This window comes from Phyllostomus discolor, chromosome 3 (assembly GCF_004126475.2).
Source record: "Phyllostomus discolor isolate MPI-MPIP mPhyDis1 chromosome 3, mPhyDis1.pri.v3, whole genome shotgun sequence".
NCBI lineage: Eukaryota > Metazoa > Chordata > Mammalia > Chiroptera > Phyllostomidae > Phyllostomus > Phyllostomus discolor.
The window spans coordinates 129,014,546-129,034,440 of NC_040905.2; the positions used below are offsets into that span (position 1 = coordinate 129,014,546).

At 44.7% G+C, this 19,895-nt stretch overlaps 1 protein-coding gene across 4 annotated transcripts in view; it reads right to left on the minus strand.

Annotated features, from left to right (window-relative positions):
- Positions 1 to 19,895, minus strand: part of SYK (spleen associated tyrosine kinase) — an 89,606-nt gene that overhangs the window by 48,247 nt on the left and 21,464 nt on the right. For 3 of the 4 annotated variants that reach the window (XM_028531510.2, XM_036021436.1, XM_036021438.1), the window contains exons 2-3: positions 4,933 to 5,376; positions 2,572 to 2,732 (exon numbers count right to left, since the gene is read on the minus strand). In XM_028531510.2, the coding sequence (XP_028387311.1) occupies positions 2,572 to 2,732; positions 4,933 to 5,337 (566 nt within the window). In that variant the 5' untranslated portion in view covers positions 5,338 to 5,376. Of the gene's footprint in view, positions 1 to 2,571; positions 2,733 to 4,932; positions 5,377 to 5,965; positions 6,114 to 19,895 lie in introns of all 4 variants that reach the window. The other variant, XM_036021437.1, reaches the window with a different exon arrangement.

The following is a 19,895-nucleotide window of genomic DNA, read 5'->3' on the forward strand; positions in this document are numbered from 1 at the left end:
GCAGGGCCCAGCAGTGTGGCCACATGGCTTTGGGGTTTTGTCCCAAGAATGTGCATGTATTTTTTATAATGAGTTGTGAACCTAGAAGAAGGGCTTAGCTTTCTTTCTCTTATAAGTGGAAAAATATTAACAAATTACTATTAAAGGAAGAAGTGTTCAATCACTATGTAGTCAAAAAAGAAAATAAAAGGTGCTACTGAGAGGTGTAAGGAAGTAAAAAATTATATATTTTTTTCTCTAAATTTTGTGTTTGTAGTATTTATCAGCCTTAAAAATTTGTGATTTTTTTCTTATTCTAAAAGTATATTTTGTACCTAATTTTGTACTTTTTAAAAAGAGGGTCTTCAAATTGTATATGCTTTGAACCCTACCAATCTTGGATCCTTCCTTTGAGGGATGGAATTCATAATTTTTGGAAAACAAGCTTTGTTTCCCTTTTCTAACAAATTTGCATTTCAGTCACGCCTAAGCTATGACCAATTTCTCAGAATGGCCAATTGTACCATCACACAAGGCCTCAGAGAGCCAAGGGTACACACCCCTAACAGCATCTGTCCCTGGCATCACTAATGCAGCAGAGCTCTGACCTCCACCCAGAAGACCTGGGCTGGGAATCCCTGCCCGGTGTTCACATGAATGTACAGAGCGAGTGTGCTTACTCCCAAACTCCCCACCGTCTCTTCCTACATCCAGCCAGACAAGTCCCATTGAACTTTAGTTGGATCTTCCCTAACACATGCCCCAAAATGGACAGACCAACTTGCCCAAAGCAAGTCCTCCCACTTACAGTGAGCTTCCCAAGCATACTCCTGCCTCAGATCACCCACAAGTGCTACTCCCTCGCTGGGTGGCTCCCACTGCCTTCAGATCTTTGATCAAATTTCTGCTTCACAGCAAGGACCTTCCTCACCACCCAGCATGAGACAGAACCAGGTGCCCTGGCCAGCATGCTCTGTTCCCTTCTCCATAGGCACCGACATCCTGTGAAGTTCCCATTCAATGGCTCAGTGTCTGTTTCTGCCACTGAGATGCAGGCTCCATGAGGCAGATGCTGGTGTGGCTCACATCTCCACCCCCAATGTCCAGAACGATGTTGGCATTTGGTGCCTCACATAACTATGGACACCAGTAAATATTGGTTCAAAGAGGGACAATTTAAATGGTTGGAAAGTAGGCAGGAAACACATTCTTTAGGAAAATGTGAATGAGGCCTGAGAAGAATTAGTGGGGCAGGAACCGACAGCTAGTAGATCCCCTGGGCTGTTCCAGGGCAGGTACTACTTGCAGCACCCCTTGTCTAAATGGGGAGCGGGCAGCCCTCTCTGATTGCAGCTGATCCCCAGCAACCTGAGAGTGGGCATCTGAACCGGCAGACGCTTGTTGTTTAGATTATGCAATTTGGGGCTGATAAAACACCAAGATGCTATGTACATAGTCCCGTGACATTTGTGTTGGAAATTATTCCTAAGAAGATGGTAAAAGTCCAAACCTGAGGTGCTACACCAAGAAAAAAGTATCTCCCAGAGCACAGAGTTTCTGCCGGCAGCCCTTACTGCATCCACTATGTCATCAATCCATTTACTGCTAGTACCAACTTGGCTCTCTGCACTTATTTTTAGGACTACTTTGTTTAAAAAAAGTATGTGTTTAAGATCATTTCTTAAATAGCAGGTATTATGGCTAAGTCTAAGGAAAATTGTTTAAACAGATACTTCAAGACAACATATTTCTAGGAAATGGTTACAAAGTCAGTTGGGTATGACTGCCTGTTCATGGGGCTATTTGGCCTTTTGTTAAGTGTCCAAAGCGAGAATGGGACCCTTGCCCACTGGAACACCCAGTGAACATCTCTGGAGGGTTACTGAACAGTGACAAACAGCTGACTGCCTTGCCTGCAGTGCTGCTGTGCCACTTTAGCCAGGGCACCTTGGGGAATGAGATGGATACCTATCCAAGACAGGTCATTCCTTTCTCTTGACCACAGACCCTGTCCGGAGGTAGCTGGTAATTCTAAGACCTCAGTACTGAGGTCTACCTTGACCACTAAAGATAACAATAAGCAGGACTTGGGACGCTCATCTCATCCCTGAGATGATAAGGCTGAAGTCCATAAACCAGCTTGTGATCAAATTGCCCGCACTCTCTTTCCCATGAGCTACTCTCAGTGAACTTTCTTTAATATCTGCTCTACTGGCACTTAGTTCCAAGTAAAACAGAAGTAAAGTCTAAGATCTTCAGGCAAATGTGAGTGAACAAACTGTGGTATGCTTGGCTTAAATGAATATTGCTATGCATCCTGTATTTGCCATTAAAAGCAGACTATGAGGCTGAATAACATTGTGTCTTTAAATTATGTCCCTCAGTGCCCAAGAAAACTGTTCATTTTGGGGTCTGATGGGGCAAAACAAACACTGAATTACAAGGGATAGCTCTGACTGGAAACATCTCCTGGCAGGCTAGCATGTGTGGCTCCTTCCTGAGTTGCATGGGTCTAGTAATGAAAGGCCTGAGTTACCCGATAGTCCGAGCAGGCCTGGAGGTATGAGTGGGAGGAAAAGACATAATACTTACAAAAATTTTCCATTTGTCTTTGATCCTATCAGGACAATTTGCTCAGATTCATCCCGAGAGATTTTTCCGTGGAACCAGGGCATTTTCTCATGGGCAGTGGTGGCGATCAGCTTCTCCAGCTGAGGCTTCTGGCTGATAATGGCCTGCTCCAGAGCTTGGCCCTGCCACGATAAGGGAGAGCAGAGTAACACTGTGTTAAGTGAAAAATGGCAGTGAAACCATTTCCAATCTGTTTTAAGTCCTGACATGACAAAATACAATCAAATGTGTTTGTTCATTCACTCAATAAATAAAGCCAATAAGATCTTATAGATTACTTAAATACCTTCAGTGTGTAAACAGCAAAATAGACTTTACAATATGGAGATTTATTGGCCTTCTAAAAGCTGCACTAGTTTTAGAAACCACCTGGTACAATCCACGAGGTCTAGAGAACATGTCTCCTGACTTCCTTGGATTAGTCGTCTAGTAGAACTTATTTATTGTTCTGTATTGAGCTTGATCATCTACTAACAATTAAGAAACATTAAGTGTGCTTTTCTGCCTGCCTCTTAAGGCTGCACTCTGCACCCACACACACTGGCGCCTGGAACTGCAGGTGCCGTGATCACAGAAAGTGCAGGGACGACTGGTGTGAAAACAAAAGTGGCAGAAAGGCTGACAGCTGATCGAATTTGCATTATCATTGTTCTGATGGGAGAGAAATACATATTCTGTACAGTAACAAATAATCAACCAAAGTTTGATTATTTGAAATTATAAAAAGAACCACAAAAGCTTTGGCTGGGTAGCTTAGTTGGTTAGAGTGTCATCTCAATAAGCCAAGGTTGCAGGTTAGGTTCCCAGTCAGAACACATACAAGAATCAACCAATGCATGCGTAAATGAGTGGAAAATCAAATTGATGGTTTTTTTCTCTCTCCCTCAATTGATACAGTTAATTTTTTTTAAAAAGAACCACAAGAAATAAAAAAAATATAACCAACACAAATGAGGAGATGGAAAGGAAGAGGGAATATGGGAATTTTCTCATGCCTCACAAATGAAACACAAAAACCAAAGCAGTGATAGGCTGCATACCAGAGAGACCTGAAAGCATAGCGAGCAGAGGTCAAAGTGAAAAGAACGTGGGATAATCCTCACCCATGAAAAAGAGATCTGCTGACAGGGGAGCCACACAACTGACCAGAAAAGGCACTGTATTGAGTGAAAGAAGCCCATCTGAAAGGGCTACATACTGTATGAATTCATTTATATGGCATTCTGGAAAGGCAGAACTATAGAACAGAAATCGGATGAGGGGCTTCCAGGGTAGGGTTGGGGATGGATAATAGAGCTGTTGCATACCTTGGTTGTGACAGGGGCTACCTTATGCTACGTGTTTATCAACATTCATAGCACTGTACACCTAAAAAGGATGAATCTTATACCCATAAATTACAACTCAATGAATCTGATTTATGTAACTTTATAAAGAGTAAAAGGGTGGTCTAACATCCAAAAATGCTAATGAAAAATACCGGGCACACAGTATTACTATATGTCTGCAAGATTCAATTTAGTATAGAACATATTAAAGGAGTAAAAAGAGAGTCACAGAATATAATCCTCAAAAGTCGATGTAGTCATAACTCTGTACATTTCAGCTAACAGCAAATTGTGGGGCACACACATCCAGGAAGCTCAGGAGGAATGGTTGAGCACAGAAGTCTGAGCAGGAGACCATAGGAATATAAGGTGTCACAGTCTATGGGACCTTTCTGGATGGCAAGGTATCAATACACACATATTAAACACGCATCACCTTCTCTGTGGTAAACCCATCCTGTTCAAGTGTATCCTGAAGATATTGCCTGGCAGCTCAGAGGGATAGGTATAGAGAGATCTTACTAACAACATTATTTGTAAACAATTAAAGTTCAGTAAATTACAGTGCATAGAAGAGAATATCAGGCAGCCAAAAGAGGTTAATAAATGTGTGTGCCGACACAGAAAGTTCCGCGAGAGAGGTTATAAAGCTATAAAATCCAGTGCCCATTTTGTCTAGTATGACCCCCTTAGGTAAACAAGGACCAAGAGATGCCTGTGAAGTCTCTCTGAAAGGGCGGCTCAGCATGAACTGGGTGACAGTGGTTTCCTGCGGTAGAGAAACCCACATTGCTGGCATGCAGGGGACGCCCTCTGAACTGTGACCACAAAAAAGGAAAGGCTGCCTTCTTGGAGCAAAGCATTTTTTGGTTCAAGCTGATGACTAAGGCTGCTTATCAGAGGCAGCAATGCTTAGCTCTGCTGCACAGGCTAGGATATGGAACTGCAGGGCTCACACAAGACTATATACAGTGGTGGGACTGGTGCGGCTCACCTGCAGGTTCCAGGTCTGCTTCACGTACTCCCGGATAAGGTTCTCCTTCAGGTCCTCGAAGGGTCCAGTCTTGGGCTGCACCCCAGGTGGCCGGTTGAAAGGCTTCTTGAGGAGGCAGATGAGGCCATCTGACTCTTGGGAGTGGTAGTGGCAGAGCTCAGCAGGGCTGGCATGTGCCCTGCCACCCGCGATGGCGTAGGTCCCATTCAGCTCCCGCTCAATGGTGTAGTGGTGTGCTTTGCGCCCGTGTGCCACTGACAGAGCGAAGCCACCCAGGTAATTGCGGCTCTGGCGCAGCAGGTAGAGCCCGTCACTCATGCCACCCTGGACCAGGTAGTCCTCAGCCTCCTCCCGGGTGATGTTGCCAAAGAAGAAGGGCAAGTGGTCAGCCACACCTGAGGCCATGCCTGTCTCCCCTCACGGCCGAGGGCACACAGAGTCTACCTATCAAAACAAAGAGGGACATCAGTCAGCACCCACATAGTAGAAACAGTTGTAAAACTGACAACCTTTGACACTGGAGCCAGGCCCTCCATCAGGGGAGGCCCTTTCCTCCTGGGACTTGGCCATACAGCTCTAACTAACCTGCTGTCCACCCTTCTGCATGCATAATCATTTGATTTCAAACCCATGCTCTCAGTATGGAACCTGAAAACAGAGCATTGGACAAACGTGGCCAGAGAAACTTCTGTGTTTTTTTTTTGGTGGAGTCAGAGAATTCTAAGAGACACAATGAAAAGAGAACTCCCACTGCAGGGCTTAGGAGCTGGCCCTGACAGTCAGCAGGCACATGAGATGGAGCCTGGATGAACTTATGCCCATTGCTCTCTCAAGGTGCAGACAGCAGTAAGGAACATGCACTGCTGGTCAGAGCTACATGCAGTGACGATGTCGCTGTATACTCTTCACCTAAACACTGAATATTTATTGTCTTATATGTGGTAGCTAGACACCAGGGAGCTGAAATACTAGGCTTGTGGACATACCATGTAACACACCTTTGACCAAGAGATGGGACCTATAAGCTTCTGACTTGAGGCAAGAAGAGTGACATCCTCTCAAAACCCCTGGCCATGGGCTGTACATTCTCTCCTCCCTGCCCTCTTTAAGACTACTTCTGGGCACCCACTTATAATAGCCCAATTGAAGAAATAGTGGAGGTTGCACATTTGATGAAGCACCTGTCACAGAAAAGATACTTCTTCAATAAACAGACATATAAACATAGGTGCACAAAGACACAGACACACAGAGAGCACACAGACACACACAGACACAGAGTAATGTGAAACAGCCTCTTCTTAACATGAATTACCCTACAAGTGGCTGTAAACATAAGCATACCTACCAAACAGAGACAACAGACTTTTCTCTAGGCAATCATCAAGTCAGTGCTCCTGATGAAGCCCCTAATAACACCTAACATTGACTATCAGTGACTCATTTATCTATCCAGTTTCTAAAACTTCATCTGCCAGAAGGTTATTTTAAGTAGTCTACACTTGCACTCAAGTTGAACAACACTGTTAACAAGAAGACATCTCTGGAGAGACAGTGAGCCAATACATCTCCTGGAATCACTACTTCTCTTCTGGCTTCATTCTGCATTTGTGACAATCCTTCTAGGATGCTTGCATTGCAGGTTCAGCCCTGCCCCCTCAAGAGTGAGGTCCTAAATATTCCTTTATTACACTCTGCTCTGTCCCTGCAGTGGGTCTTTTAGAGCCTTAGCCATCCCTAGCTCTGTGAGCCCCACCTGCACTTCCAACTCTTCTCCCCTGTAGCCCAGCGCTTCTCTAACTTCCATCTGTGCACATCACCTGGACTCTGAAAATGCAGGGCCAACAATCTTGGTGATGCTCATGCTGGTCCCTGACTGCACCTGCATCCAAGATCTCCACTGCCACCTGACTGCCTTCCTCACCCAGGTGCTGCCCAGCCAGGAGCCAGCCTCCTTCCGAAGTTCTTGTTTTCTCTCAGGCTTGTGTTAAAAATGGATTAGGTGTGAGCTCCATTCTCTCAGTATCCATTACTGCTTTCTGGTTTGACCACATCACCCTAGCTTCATGGCTTTAAGCCTGCTAGCTGCTGGCCTCCATCCTTCCCCTCCCGTTCCTCCCCCACTTGCCTGTGGTCCCCCAGTGTTCTGCCGCATGTGCCCATCCCTCCCATCACTGTCCTTCCATGCCTGCTAGCCTTATACCTAGCAGGCCCGACTCCCCAGACCACAGCTGCTTTCCCCAAGTCCTTGTGCTTACTCTCTCTGGCAGGGCAGGGCAGGGCAGGGCAGGGCAGGGCAGGGGGCAGATCATCTTTGAGACCTGCCTCAGATGCACCGTGGCTCTTAGCTGTCCCTATTTTCGGGGCCCTTGACATAGCTGCCACTTACCATGAGCCTCAACTAAAATTGTAAATCTTCAAGACCAATATTTTAAGTGTTAAAAAATACTTTTTAATTTATATAAATCTTAACACTACTATCATTTGTTAAGTTCATCTCTTTGTCACTAACACTCACATTGGCACTGGCCTCTGCTGTGAGTCCCACACCAAAACCAATCGACATGAGACAAAGACAGGCTGTGAGGAGGCAGCCTGCCAAGGGCCTATCCTCCAGGCACACTGGGGCACATCTGTATGGCTCTGAGGGAACATTTCAGATTCATCCCTGAGCAGGGGGCCTCCCTGGGAGTATGGCAGTTTGGCTGCACTGGGTGGTTAACAGCCGCATGGCTGCTGGTATGACTTCCTGTGCTGAAGGTGATTTTGACAGTAAAGATGGGGTATTGCAAGGACAGCTCAGGGCACATTCTTGGGCTATTTAATTTTGGGGATAAACAACATCTGTGATGCCTTTTTTTTATGCTTCTTAAGACTAGCTCCCACTGGTGCCATGCACTGCCTTCGCCCGGTCTCCAACCACTTTTCTACAACACAGACCATGGTGATGGGACTGTCACCTTCATTCCAGCCACTGTCCATAGGGGCCTGTCACCATACTGTGGTTCTCAGTCCTGTTTTTTAGACATTAGCTGTCACTCACTATGGTAAATCCCAAGTTTTGCCTTTGCGCTCAGCCTTAGTTGGGATGCAACTGTCATCTTGACTGCTTCTGTCACTGTTAGGACAGGTACAGACAGCAGCTTCCTGCTGTGGGCTTTCCTCACATGCCCATCACCTGAACCACCCCCTGATACTCACTTAGGGGCACTGCTTAAATATGCCTTTTCCATGGACCCAGGGAAAGTCTGTAGCCCAAACTCTAACACTCACCAGGATAATTTTCTCCCCAACAGTGCCTAGAACTTCCTACTTATTTTTGTCTATTTCGACATTTCTAGTTATTTTTCTACATACATGAAACCAGTTTATTCAAAAGCTCGATACTGAGAAATGAAAGAGGTGCCTATCTGCACAGGTAGATTGTCAGTAAGGTGAGGCTTCAGCTGGTTGTCAGGTGAGCCCCTCAACACACTGTATCATCAGCTGCTCTTCTGAAGCTTTCCTATGACACAGGTTAAATGTGCATTTCATGATGGAAAAATGCTTTGTGACATGAAATAATGTTTAGTGATGCCTGGTGCAGCAAAGCATGCTCTCCTGCTTCATCCCTCTTGGATTAGACAATCCTTTAATACACTGTGACCTACTGCTGACCTGCGTGCTGTCTGGGTTGCTCAGCAGAAAGCCAGCTCTGGGAGGCGAGGAGAGGGTGCCTTTGCTTGCTGTCCTGTCTCAGGCCCTGGAACAGTTCCAGTACATGGCAGGTGGTCAAAAGATTTAGGATTAAGTGAAAGCTAATTTCAAAATAAGGGGTATAGAGAATCCAGTTTTGTTTTTAAAAGGTTATATGTACACACATATATGATAAAATACACACTGAGAGTGAGAAAGGACAGAGAAAATCTGAAAGGATGGTCAGTAGTCTGACTGACTTCTTTATGTTTACTGCTGAAACCTCTGCACTGCCCCTTTGCTCTTTCCACCCATTGTCCTCTGTTCTTCGCAAGGTCACCAACCTCCAAGTGACCAAACTCAACATCACCTCTCTGGCCCTAGTTTGCCTGACCTCCTGCAGTGCCCCACTTCAGTGGGCGAGTCTCTCTTCTACGCAGCCCACTACCCATAACATGCCCAGGAGCTCACATGCTCCTCTCTCCACCATGGTCCTGACCCAGACACTGCTTACCTGATGTTTCTACCAGAGTGTCTGACAGACAACTCAGCCCTCACACCCTCAGAATGGAGCTTTTGGTGGCTCATGAACATCCCTCCCTTAGTACCCTCTAACAGGAAATGACACCAACCCTAACTAGTAGCTTTGGATGAGACCCTAGAGTCTCTCAGGAGTTCTCTCTCACTCGTTGTGCATGTCTAATCCACGGAGTCAGAAAATACATTTTTTCCACCAGATGCAACCATTCTATGCCAAAGTGGGTTCCCTTAGGTAGTGTGAGCTCCATGCAGGGACCTGCTGCATCAGAGGCTGGGTATTGAGGAGGTCAAACCAGCTGGTCCCCAGGGAGCTCTCATCACCTTTTCTTTAACATATATCCCAAAGCCCCGGCTTCTATCTTCCTTGATTCTACCCTCTTACTCCCATAAATGGAAGTTTGTTCCAGCTCTCCCTTCCACCAGCCCTGCTTGTGGTCCACTCCCTACAAAGCAGGCAGTATGAGGCTGCCGAGCTATCTCCCACCTCATCACACCCCAAACTCTCTATGGACCCTACTTGCCCCCATGGTTTGGCCTGAGCCTCTTCCTCATCTTGCCCGTTCACACCCGTGCTCACCATGTCCAGCCATGCAGCCTTCCTTCCTGTCCTAACGTGATGGGACCTTTCCTGACCCCAGCTGCCTCACTTGAATCTGGTTGGTTTCTCCTTCTCAGCCGTGTGGTCTCAGACCTGTCACCTCAGAGCTGTGTCTTCTGAGAACCGTGTCTGAGGTAGCTTCATGCCCCTATTTATCTTTATCTCATCAAAGTGTCTATTTCCTTCATTGTTAAACACAAGCCTGCCCTCTGGCCCTAATGTCTGGAATTACTGACCTGTACCCTCAACACTTAGGAACTTCCCAGGTGCTTACAAAATACCTGCAAAGTGGAAACATACAGATCTTTCCTTTTCAGTGTTTCTACAGTGAATGCACACTGCTTTTGCAATACAAATTCTCAATATGCAGGGGCTGCTTTGCTCATGTGGTGAGCACAGTGCTAGAGTCGGAGTACCCTGGGCACTCATCAGATCCTCTGAGGTTCCCCAGCTGTTGGAGCAACACACCTACACAGGGCTCATCATCTCTTATGTGGACCTGTTCCAGCCTAGGATGGACATACCTGGCAGAAAAGCCTTTCTCGGCCGAAGCCCTGCCCCTCCTCCAGCCCTGCTCCTCCATCCCTGCTCCTCCATCTGCCCACAGGATGCATGGAACTTCCAGTTATGTTCCTGCACACAATCTTCAGAGGCCTGCTCCCAGCTCTGCTCCAAGCTCACACACCCTCCCTCACTCAGTGTTATTCCAGTGCATTCACTATCCTGGTTACCTTACCCCACAGGATTCCGTTTTGCCCTAGAGCCTCTTAGAAAGGCAGCAGCTTTGATGCTGCTGCTGCTACTGAGATCTAAACACACATGGACACACATGCCTCCTGTGTCCACACTCAGTGGTCTGCAAATGTGGCCAGGTGGCCTCAGCTCCCCAGCGGCCAGGCCCGGCCTGGCCTCAGCTAATGAAAAGCTGCCTTTCCAAATAAGGCTCAGTTTACACAATAAGACAGCTGCATCACCCCCACACTCCTTTTGCTAGCATCGCCTGTCTCCTTCATGTCCACTTCTATCTGGAAGGTGGCCAGAGGCACTGGTCCCTAAACCCTGCAAGGGCCACAATGTATGAGCCTGGAGCAGGATTAGAGGCAATCCAAAGTTCAGATTAATTTACTGTCACTAACAATGTTATAAATCACCAATGACCACAGTGTCATTTATTTCCCTTTTTTTCTCTCTTCATTTTATCAATATCACTACTCTTGGCTCTATTCTTGTCATCTTCTGCATCTATAGTCAATTCTCATTATTCATGGTACTTAAATTCTATAAAGTCACTGTGAACACTAAATTCTCAAATACTGAACCATTCATTGCTCCTGAGAAAAACAGAGTTATCCTGCAAGCCTGTGGTCATGACATTTTAGTCAACCAGTCAACATATAACCTTGTTTTATGTGTGTTCCTATTTAAATAAACTTATTTCATGTGTGTTGTTGACTTGTTACCTTTGAGCTCAGGACCAAAAGGGCTGTGACTCAGGATCAAGTGAGGCTTACCTAACACATATGTTTTCTGCATGAGGCACATCTCAGCCTCCCGGCACTGAGGATCTCCAGGCAGCACTCAGTGCTATGGTTGGGGCCATTCAAATAGCATGTCACCAATAAAGAGCACAGCAAATGCAAAAAAAGAGTGGCTCTAAGTAGACCATGAAAAGGACACTTATTTGCAGTATGAGCTGAGACAAGAAGGTATGAGTCACCTCTTTTCGCCTCAGTTGGGAATGTCCATTTTGGGTGATTCAGATTTTTCCCTTCTCTGTGCATGTTGACAAATGAGCACACAAGTGTAGTGAGTATTGATTTGGAGCTCCCTACATAGTAGGGAGAAGGTAAATTTGTAAATGTGGATTTCATACTTAATGAGGGTCAACTATAAATAATTTTCTTCTGCTCTTCCCACCTCCTGAAAAGACCCAACCTTGTCTATAAGGATTCACCACTTTGCTTTGGTATAAGACTGTTTTCAAATGCAGCTTTCTTGTTCCCTAAATCTGTATTCATTTCAGTGCTTTTAAACTTGGCATGGAACCAGAAGAAGTAGCCTTTTTATTAACACTATCTGTCCTGATTATCCGAGGCCAAGACCTGTGATTCAAGGCTTCTGCTTTTTTCTTAAGACCCACTGAACCATGGCACCAAACCAAAGGTTGCAGCCCCCTCTCCTCCCTGTAGAGAAGGGATCCCCAGCCTCTGGGCTGCAGACAGGTACCAGTCCAGGCCTGTTAGGAATCGGGCTGCCCAGTAGGAGGTAAGCTTGAATGTAATGTGCTTAAATCATCCCCAAACCATCCCCCACCTCCATCCAGTCTGTGGAAAAATTGTCTTCCATGAAACCAGTCCCTGGTACCTAAAAGGCTGGGGACTGCTGCTGTAGAGGACATTTCCAATGGTGCTCAGCACATTCAGGTGGCTGCTTTCACATCACTGGCCATTCAGCCTTCCCAGATGACATGGACTGAGGTGACAGTAGAAGAAGAAGTGGACGGTACTCTGGGGAAACAATATCTGTGGATAATTTCTGCTATATCCTACCAGGTTGGGAAACAAAATAAGGAAGATGCAAAAAGCTATCTGACCTTTTCATGCCCAAAGCCACAGAGCCACCTCAATGCAAAGCAGCCTCGATAAAATCTGCCTGGGAATTTCCTCTGCAGCTTGAAGCTGAGAAATTTAAGTGTCAGGACTTGGGTAAAAGGAAAATTATTATCTGTGGGTTCAGTTAATTTGCATAAAAAAGAGGAAAGAGCCCATCCCAGAGAGAGTGAGTCTGCTGGGCTTGTCAAGGATGGCTGGTCAGTTTTAGAGATGTGACTGGCAAACTCAGCTCTGTCTGCACTGGGAAGAGATGGTTTGTTTCCTCTGCACTACTTCTCTGCCAGTCTTATCATACAGCATGTCCATTGTGAAGCAACTGGTTATTAAAAAGAGCACTGGGCTTAGTGAATAACCAGTGAACATGGAGTCTATCCAATGTGTCACTTGGTAACGTCCCTCTTGAGTGGAAGAGGAATGGTGGGATTTCATCTAGTGGGCTGAGGTGGCATTGATCCTGGGTGAGTGTGAGGACGTCTCCCCAATGAATTTCACCCAGACACTGTGTCCCAAATGCCACCTCATCACTCACTCTCCTCTGAGAAAAGATAAACAACAGACAAAATACTTGTAATAGACAAGAGAACACACAGTAAGAGCTGACAGCTCTTACTGGCTTTCTCTTCATCTGGGCAAACCACACAGGAAAGGTGGACAGACAGAAAAGTGACTGAGCTTCCAGAATCCTGCTCTCAATGACTTTCCAAGACCCCTTCCCACTCAGAGAACAGAGGCTCCTGGAAGGTCTGGGTCCCCTCCCAGTGATATGGCTTCCCCTGTCAGATCCGTATGCACTGTGCTACAGTCTTTAGCTTCAGCCCTCCCCTCATTCACAAAACCTCTGCAGGGACCCTGCAGTCACTGCAGAAAGCAAACCTCCTGACTTAAACAAAAAGGACACATGACTGTGGATGAAGACATCTACAGAAAAGTTTTACTGAATATATATTTAAAAAATCACCATAATTTTTCTCTAATCAGTTAAAGGATAGTTGTGGATGGCTCACTGAAAAATATTACAAAATCATATGATAGTGTCCTTAGATTTCATATACCTGTGACATAAATAAGTGGTAAAGGTTATATGACAGAAAGAAAGAACTAGGCTGGCAAAGGTTAACCCTAGCTCTTAGGGGCATGTGCTCACTAGGGGAGTGCTGCACAGGGGGAAAAAACCCAGGGGCACAGCTATGAACCTGTTGAGACTTTAGTATCCTTCCCATGAGATACAAAGTTCTGGGGTCATGGTTCTGTATTTACTTGATTCCTATACATTTGACCTACCTTTATTTCCTGGACCCAAATGCAGGCCCAAAATCAGAAGCCCGGGACAGCATGGGGTATGGGAAGAAAAAAGCCCACAGAGTAGAGAGAAGTATTTAAAAGAAGACCAGTGGAAAGAGAGAGAGCAGCAGATGAGCCCCTACAGAGTGGAACACTCCCTGTTGCCACATAGCCTGTGACTGGGGAAGGAGGCTTCTCCCCAGTGATCGCATGCAAAGCCAGCCAGAAAGCAGAAGTGCAGATCTCCCTCCACACAAAGGACCTCTTCTAATTTCACACTGAAATGAGACAAGGGCACCCCAAGGATAAGGACAAGAATGTGGATCCCACAAAACAGACTCAAGTCTAAGAGCATGTCAATGAACTTGAAATACACTCTCACAAGAGTTCTTACCAAATTAACTTTATCTCAAATTGCTAGGTGGAGCATACCAAAGAGAAATAACTCTTTGGTTATTTCATATTTTTAAAAAGACCTAGGACTCTGTAATATCAAATTCCAAGCATGAGAAAATCCTATAAAGTCCTTATGTGGGATCTCAGGATGCTAACTCAAGTGGGGCCTGGTAAGGTTGAGCAGGCATGATCTTTATGTCAGGATGGCGATGTGCGGGTCAGAGCTGATATGCTAGTTTTCTCTGACTCAGATCCCAAATCTCCTGGCACACAGCTGCTCACGGTACCAGCAAGAGGCACAACTTTACAGAGGGCTTCTGGCAGGTGAAATCCCTCAGGTTGATATCTGAGGTGCTTTTCAAGCAGCTACTAAACATATGCATACTTCACAGTAAGCAGGCTTTTGAATTTCTCACTCCAGGATGCATCGTCTCCCACACTTGGAGAAGCATCCAGGAGAAGCCCAGCCAGGCTTCACTCCACAACGGGTAAGGAAACATTCCTGGAGACACAAACTGGAGAAAAACCCTCTACAGACACAGGAAACTGGAAGGACTCCTGTGGATAGGTTTACTAGGATGGAGCAAGGGGACGTGTTCCAAAAAAGTAACAGTGCCAACCTGCACCCCAAGTCTGAAAAAGTGATAGCTCTATGATAAAAGCATCACCATTTTGTATATAATAAACTTGAGCCAAAAATGCTAGGACAGCCAGGAGAATGATGGTGACGAAGATGACAAGGATGGCAACAAGCAGCAGCTACTCCATAAACAATCACTTGTAGGGTATCAGCTGATCTGCACAAAACCCTAAAAGTAATGGCTACTATTACTCCCAATTGACAAACCAGATATTCATCTCAGGAATGTCAGTTACCTCCTGAAGAACACACAGAAGCCAGTGGCAGAGGCAGTGCTGACAGTCAGCAATTTTTTTCTTTCTTGTTAGTTTGGTTTCTTTTTGGCTTATTGCTTTTTTTGTTTTGTTTTAATCATTTTTATTCCCAATTACAATTGACACACAGTATATTAGTTTCAGGTGTACACCCCAGTCATTAGACATTCCATAACTTACGAAGTGATCATCCCAATAAATCTCACACCCATCTGAAACCATTGTTATTAGAATATTATTGACTATATTCCCTATGCTGTAAATTACATCCCCATTACTATTCTGTAACAACCAATTTATACTTATTAATCCCTTCACCTTTTTCACCCATCCCCCTGATGCACCTCCCATATGGCAACTATCAAAAACATTCTCTGTATCTATGACACTATTTCTGTTCTGCTTGTTCATTTATTTTGCTTTTTTTAGATTCAGTTGTTGATAGATATGTATTTATTGTCATTTTATTGTTCATACTTTTTTTCTTCTTCTTCTTAAAGAAGACCCTTAAAAATTCATATAATACTGGTTTGGTGGGGATGAACTCTAGATTTTTCTTGTCTGGGAAACTCTTTCAATCCTTTGATTCTAAATGATAGCTTTGCTGGGCAGAGTAACCTTGGTTGTAGGTCCTTGCTATTCATCACTTTGAGTATTTCTTGCCAATCCCTTCTGGCCTGCAAAGGTTCTGTTGAGAAATCAGCTGACAGTCTTATGGGAGCTCCCTTGAAGGTAACTGTCTTTCTCTTGCTTCTTAAGATTCTCTCTTTGTATTTAACCTTTTGCATTTTAATTATGATGTGTCTTGGTGTGGGCCTCTCTGGGTTCATCTTTTTGGGGACTGTCTTTGCTTCCTGGATTTGTATGTCTATTTCCTTCACCAATATAGGGAAGTTTCCTGTCACTGTTTTTTCAAATAGGTTTTCAATTTCTCGCTTCCTCTCTTCTCCTTCCAGCACCCTCATGATGCAAACACTGGCATGCTTGAAGTTGTCCCAGAGGCTCCTTACACTATCCTTTTCTTTTTTGGAATCTTTTCTCTCCTTGCTGTTCTGATTGGGTATTTTTTGCTTCCTTATATTCTAAACCACTGATTTGATTCTTGGCTTCATCCACTATACTGTTGACTCCCTGTAGGTTTTTCTTTATTTCAATAATGTATCTTCACTTATGGCTGGTTCTTTTTCATGTTGTTGGGTTCTCATTAAGTTTACTGAGCATCCTATAACCAAGGTTTTGAATTTTGCAACTAGATTATTTGTCTCCATTTTATTTGGCCCTTTTTCTGGAGTTGTGTTCTGTTCATATTGGCTATGTTTTTTTGTCTCATTTTTACAGCCTCTCACTGTCTGTTTCTTTGCATTAGGTAGAGCTGCTTTGTCTCCCAGGCTTGGTAGTGTGGTGTAACGTAGTAGGTGTCCTGTAGAGCTGAGTGGCACAGCTTCCTCTATCACTCAAGCTGGGTACTCAAGGTGTGCCCACTGTGTGGGTTGTGTACATTCTCCTCTTGTAGGTGAGCCTTGATTGCTGTTGGGACAATGGGAGGGATTTACCCAGGCTGATCAGCTGTTAAGGACTGGCTGTGACCACTGACCACCAACCTGCGACCACTATAGGGGATCAGGTATGCACAAACCTACTCCACGGAGCCAGACTCACTTCAGCAGGGCTCTGGTGCCCACTGAGTCTGCCCCTTGAGTGTATCACTTGTGTAGGTGGTTGGGTAGTGGTGCTCTGATGTGGTGTGAAGCTGTCCACTGGGTGCATTAAGTACTTTCAGGAAGTACAGGCCAAGGTCAGCCACTGCCTGTGTTCTGCCTGGGGCCACCCAGCATGAGCTACAAAACTATCTGCAGATGGCTACTACTTGTGTTGGGCTTGGAGGTACCCAGGTGAAGTCAAGCTGCGAACCAAGGCCAGCTGCTGCTCATGATGGGCCTAGAGCCACTTAGTGAGAGGTACAGGGCATGCTGAGGCCAGGTGCTACTTGTTTGAGAGATTTTAGAAAAATCTGAAGCATGAGCCAAGACAGGGCATTTGTACAGAAAAGCCACTGGAAACAGCTTGGGTGGGCCTGAAATGGAGTGGGACAGGGTCTTGGGGAATCACCAGGGTGGGCAAACAGTGTCAGCCAGGATGATGGAGTCTCACATATGGCACCTGCCTGCCAGTTCTATGAGGAGAGGGCTCATCAAAGGAACAATGACCTCTCCCAGAACTTCTGTCTGGGAGAAAGCTGTTCTCTAACTCCTGCACTAATGTCAGAAAAATTCAGTTCCTTCCCATATGTCTCTGGTGCCTTTCAAACTGCTGCCCCAGTGCTGGAGCTCAGAAGGAGTGAGTCAGAATAAGTCCACACACAGGTCCTTTAAAAGGCACTGCCTGGGACTCCAGAAGTTTCCCTCAGCCTCAATCCCCACTGGTTTTTACAGACAGAAATTATGGGGAATTCTCTTCCTGGCACTGAATACTCTTGAATGGGGGGCTTGGTGTGAGGCTGGGACCCCTCATTCCTGAGATATCCCTCCCAATTTTTATCCACCACACATGGGTGTGGAATGGCCCATTCTTTGTCTCCACCTCTCCTACCAGTCTCCATGCGGTTTCTTTTCCAATTCCCTAGATGAAGGACTTCCATTCAGCTCAATTTCTAGCAGTTCAGAATGATGGTTTTTCTGTAGTTTAGTTGTAATTTTGATCTGTTTGTGCAAGGAGAACCATATTTACCTATGCCACCATCTTTACTGGAAGCCATAAGTAAGCACTTTTCTTGGTTACAACCTATAGACACCCTCAAGTTCATGTGAACAGGCACCTTGATTAGCACATGCAAGCTCAGGCTTTACTGCCAAACTGGAGCTCCTGCCTTGTCACCTTGGAGTAGTTGCTGTAGTTGTACACTGCCTTGGGACGAGTTACATCAGTATCACCAAGAAATTGCAAGAAATGGGAATGCTCAGGGCTGTACCCTGACTTGCAGAATCAGGAGCTCTGAAATTGGAGACCAGCAATCTGTTTGCACAAGCTCATATTTGAGACCTTTGACAGAAGAATGCCATCCATGTAACTGCTAGAGACAAAAATCTAGGTTCTCTTAGGTAGCTCCCCTCTTCCATGTCCCTACAAGTAATATATCACCAGTCCCATCCATCTTACCTTCCAACCTTTCAACCACGTTCTCTCTTCAAACAATGCCTGATCACACCATTTCTCTATTAAAGATCTGCCATAGTTCATGCCTGACCTCAGGATAAACATGCCCATCCTCCAGCATATCAGTTCACCCTCAGATCTCACTCCCACTGGTCTTTCTCTGCACAGCAACCTCGGATGCTCCCAGACTATCCAATCCCCCTCAACATTCCCTGTGCCTTTCTTTTTCAATGCTGACTACAGTTCTGACTTAATTTTAATGTACTTTTACTTAGATCTGTGTGATTATTTGATTAATTCCTCATCTCCCCAACAAAGGCAGAGATGGTACATATCCCTCTCTACTCTTTAAGTAAACTTTTAATTCCAGAATGTACTTAGATTTACAGAAAAACTGCAAAGACAGCACAAAGTTTCCATATTCCATCAGTTTCCCTATTATTAACATCTTACATGACTATTATGGTATACTTCTCACAATTAGTGAGCCAATAGTGAAACGTTATCATTAACTAAAACCCATTCTTTATTACTTTGATTGCCTTCATTTTCACCTGATGCCTTTTTTTTTTTTCTGTTCCAGGACCCCACCCAAGATGTTATATTATATGCTGAGGCACCTATTGGCTGGGACAGGTTTTTAGACTCTCCTTGTTTTTGATGAGTACTGGTCTGGGAGTTTGTCAAATGTCTCTCAACTGGTCTCTGTCTGATGTTTTTCTCCTGGTTAGACTGAGCTTTTGTGTTCAGGGAGGAAGATGACAGAGGAAAAGGGTCATTCTCCTTGAATCACATTAAGGCTGCATGCTATCAACGTGGCTTATCACTGTGGATTCTAATCTTTGACACCTGGCAGAGGGGATGCCTGTCAGGTTTCCCCACTGGAGTTACTTCGCCACCCCAGTTTCTTTCCATCTATCATCTTTCAAAGGAAGAAACTGTGCAGCCCACACTGAAGGAGAGAAGAGGTATGTTGAATGTGAATATTGTCCTAAGTTATTTGGAATTCTTCTGCAGAGTAGGTTTGCCTATTCTCCCTCATTTATTTATCCAAGTAATCATTTACTTATGTAAATATGAATTCAAGGGTATTTATTTTATACAGTAGGTTACAGTCCAATAGCATTTATGCTATCACTGAAATTGTCCCAGCTTGGCCACTGGGAGCATGTACAGCCAGCTCCTATGTTCCTATGACATAGCTGCAGCAAGGTGAATCTTTTGGTTTTGCTTTTTGAGCACTTCCTTACTACAGGATACTCCAGGTGCATCTTGTATTTTTATAGCTCCAGTCCTAGAGTCCTTATTTCTCAATTCTTTTAATTAAGAATGGTATTAGAAACCAAGATCTAGGTGCTAGATGTGCTCATTGATACAAGGATGTCATCAATTCTAGATCCTCTCAGATGACACAGCAAGGAAATGTATGTGTGTATACTCGACCTATATACATACACATATCTAATGTATTTCTCTATCCATCTGTATCTACATCATCTAAATGTGATTTCATACTGATATCTCTGTCCCTCTCCTTCTATTTTCTGGAAGGAAACATTGTTGAAAATTGGTATAATTGCCTCTTTAAATGTATAGTACACAATAATTCACCAATGAAATCACACGGGCATGGTACTTTGGGGGAGGGTATTAATTATTGATTTAAATGGAAAAGACAGGGCTATTTAGGCTATTTCTTTATGGTAGCTTGTATCTTTCAGGCATTAGTCTTTTTCAAGTTAGTTATCACATTTGTGGGTATAGAATTATCTACAGTATTCTGCTATTGTCCTTTTAACATTCATAGGATCAGT